Source organism: Eumetopias jubatus, unplaced genomic scaffold (genome assembly GCF_037043125.1).
Source record: "Eumetopias jubatus isolate StellerSeaLion01/CBP00866 unplaced genomic scaffold, mEumJub1_p1.0 scaffold_12, whole genome shotgun sequence".
NCBI classification, from domain to species: Eukaryota; Metazoa; Chordata; class Mammalia; order Carnivora; family Otariidae; genus Eumetopias; species Eumetopias jubatus.
Genome location: NW_028274818.1, coordinates 12,695,133 through 12,697,793, shown reverse-complemented (window position 1 = coordinate 12,697,793; position 2,661 = coordinate 12,695,133). Strand labels below are relative to the sequence as shown.

Sequence of the window (2,661 nt, the reverse complement as noted above, 5' to 3'; positions counted from 1 at the left end):
GGTAGAGAGAACTGCAGGTACACTCTCTTTTCCGTGAACTGCCCCCAGAAGAGTCATCCAATAAATCTCTAATTCTATTATACAGATTCAAATTAGCTAATGAGCAATGGATTTCAGGACTAGATCTGCTATTTTATGATAGATGAGATAAAAGGTTATGTTTAGAATGTGCCTACTTATAAGTTCTTACTCTCAGCTTCAACCAAAATTAAATAATAGAAAAATTCCCATGCCACATCCTATCATATATACTTGAAGAGTGCCATTGCAGAAGCTGGACAAAAGGAGGCCCTGTTTATACAAAAATATTTAATAATATTGAACCAAGTTTACTGACATTACTGTAAACCTATATGGTGGACTCCAACCAGGGTTTCTAAGTTTGTACAACTTAACTTGGGAGTGGCCAATGTGGCTCAAACCAATTAAGTATCCGAAAGGATTCTCTGGTCTGGTGTTTAGACAGAAGGATCCTGTGCATATAGAAAAGTCAAGATAGAAACCAACGAGGTGCTAGAGGTCAATCGCCTCTGGACAATTTAGGCAAACAGATTCAGTGGTTATAGCAGTAAATTATCCTACTGAGTAAATTAATTCACATTGTGGCAGAAGTTGAGTGTGGATGACATATCCCACGTGGTTCTCTCTCCGTGGCTTCTTCCTCTGATTGCCACAGAGCCACAGTCAAAGTGTTACATCCTACCTCAGTCTGCACAGAGCAATGTCAGTTTCTTATAAGGAAGCACAATAAATGGTCATTTCCATCAACTTCTTAAAATTCATCAAAACCAAATAACCAAAAGAGTAGAGAATAAAATAAGTGGATTTCAAAAATCCACATTTAAAAAATAAATTCTATGAGTCAACAATCTGAGAAAATGAAAACCAGAACTAAACAAGTAAAGATGTTCTTCTTCCTTCTTTCCAAAATGTAAGTAGTTTGTTATTTTCTTTCATAAAGCACTCCATGAAGTAGCCTTTGGTAACTGCCAACTTTAGAGAGAGAATTATTAGAGGCAGAAAATTTCTAGTCCCTGTCTTGCCAAAGCAGCAAGCTTAAGGAATTTACTTTCCATAACAGTTTATTTACATATACTTTTAAATGCTTCAGTAAGAACATACACTCTAGAAATATTTCATGACAATGGGTATAAGACCCTAAAACCAGAAATAATAAGTGTTGTCAAGGACATGAAGGAAAGGGAACCGTTGGTGAGAATGTAAATTGGTGCAGCATGGCTGGAACTTGAGGGCATTGGGTTAAGTGAAATAAGTCAAAGGAAGATGAATATTACATGATCTCACTTATATGTGGAATCTAAACAAACAAGAATGAACTCATAGATACAGAGAACAGATTGGTGGTTGTCAGAGGCAGAGGGATGGTGAGGAGGGAGTAAGATGAGTAAAGGTAGTAAAAGGTACAAACTTCTGGCGGAGCAGGGACTCGAGCCATGGAGGAGACACCGCCCCCGGGCTGCAGCAAGCCGCACCTGGAGAAGCTGACCCTGGGGATCACCCGCATCCTAGAATCTTCCCCAGGTGTGACAGAGGTGACTATCATAGAGAAACCACCTGCTGAACGTCATATGATTTCTTCATGGGAACAAAAAAATAACTGTGTGCTACCTGAGGATGTGAAGGATTTTTACCTGATGACCAATGGCTTCCACATGACATGGAGTGTGAAGCTGGATGAGCACACCATTCCATTGGGCAGCATGGCAATTAACAGCATCGCAAAACTGACTCAACTCAACCAGTCTTCCGTGTATTCACTCCCAAATGCACCAACCCTGGCAGACCTGGAGGATGATGCACTTGAAGCCAGTGAGAACCAGCCAGAGAAGCCTCACTCTGATTCTCGCAGTGTGATATTTGAGCTGGATCCTTGCAATGGGAATGGGAAGGTTTGCCTTGTCTACAAAAGAGGGAAACCAGCGTTAGCACAAGACGCTGAGATCTGGCTCCTGGACAGAGCGTTGTACTGGCATTTTCTCACCGAATCCTTCACTGCTTACTATCACCTGCTCATCACGCACCTGGGCCTGCCGCAGTGGCAGTACACCTTCACCAGCTATGGCATTAGCCCACAGGCCAAGCAGTGGTTCAACATGTATAAACCCATCACCTACAACACAGACCTACTTGCAGAAGAGACCAACTGCTTTGTGAACAAGCTGGATCCCAGCAAAGTGTTCAAGAGCAAGAACAAGATCTTAATCCCCAAAAAGAAAGGGCCAGTCCAGCCTGCAGGTGGCCAGAAAGGGCCCCCGGGTCCTCCCTCCACCTCTAAATCCTCTTCTAGCCCTGGAAACCCTGTCCGGAAATGAGCACCCCAACCTCCCCGCCAGCCCTACAGCAACGATTTCCAGGCACGGATGGCCCAAGCCTCAGATTCTGTGAGTGGCACCATAGGCCTTTTCCCATCTGCGTGAGCCAAGTCCTACGCCTTTTACCCCCGTTGGCATTAGCCAGGAGTTCAAGGGCATACTCAGGTCTCCCCCAGAGTCCTTTCCTCAGCCCTTGCCTCTGAAAGCTGTGGAGAGTTTCAGAACTTGTTTTAGTTAAATAGAGCTGCTAAGAGCTTTCCTCTCTTTCCACCCCCAACCGTCTACACCCCTCAGCAGGGATTAGAGAAATCCCCTGAAGAAACCACTG

At 43.9% G+C, this 2,661-nt stretch overlaps 1 protein-coding gene across 3 annotated transcripts; it reads left to right on the top strand.

Moving 5' to 3' along the window:
- The first annotated feature begins 1,444 nt into the window (after positions 1–1,444).
- Positions 1,445–2,440, top strand: LOC114210494 (tubulin polyglutamylase complex subunit 2-like). 3 transcript variants are annotated; one of them, XM_028104766.2, is made up of 2 exons: positions 1,445–1,697; positions 1,827–2,440. In XM_028104766.2, exons 1-2 carry the CDS (start codon positions 1,455–1,457, stop codon positions 2,331–2,333), a joined length of 750 nt encoding a protein of 249 aa, XP_027960567.1. In that variant the 5' UTR covers positions 1,445–1,454; the 3' UTR covers positions 2,334–2,440. The 3 variants fall into 3 exon arrangements, with proteins under 3 accessions (XP_027960567.1, XP_027960566.1, XP_027960568.1); XM_028104765.2 differs by having other exon boundaries at positions 1,803–2,440; XM_028104767.2 differs by having other exon boundaries at positions 1,445–2,440.
- Positions 2,441–2,661: the final 221 nt, after the last annotated feature.

Bases quoted from the DNA above. Each gene is read 5' to 3' on its own strand.
- LOC114210494 (XM_028104767.2), top strand. From the start codon at position 1,455: ATGGAGGAGACACCGCCCCCGGGCTGCAGCAAGCCGCACCTGGAGAAG.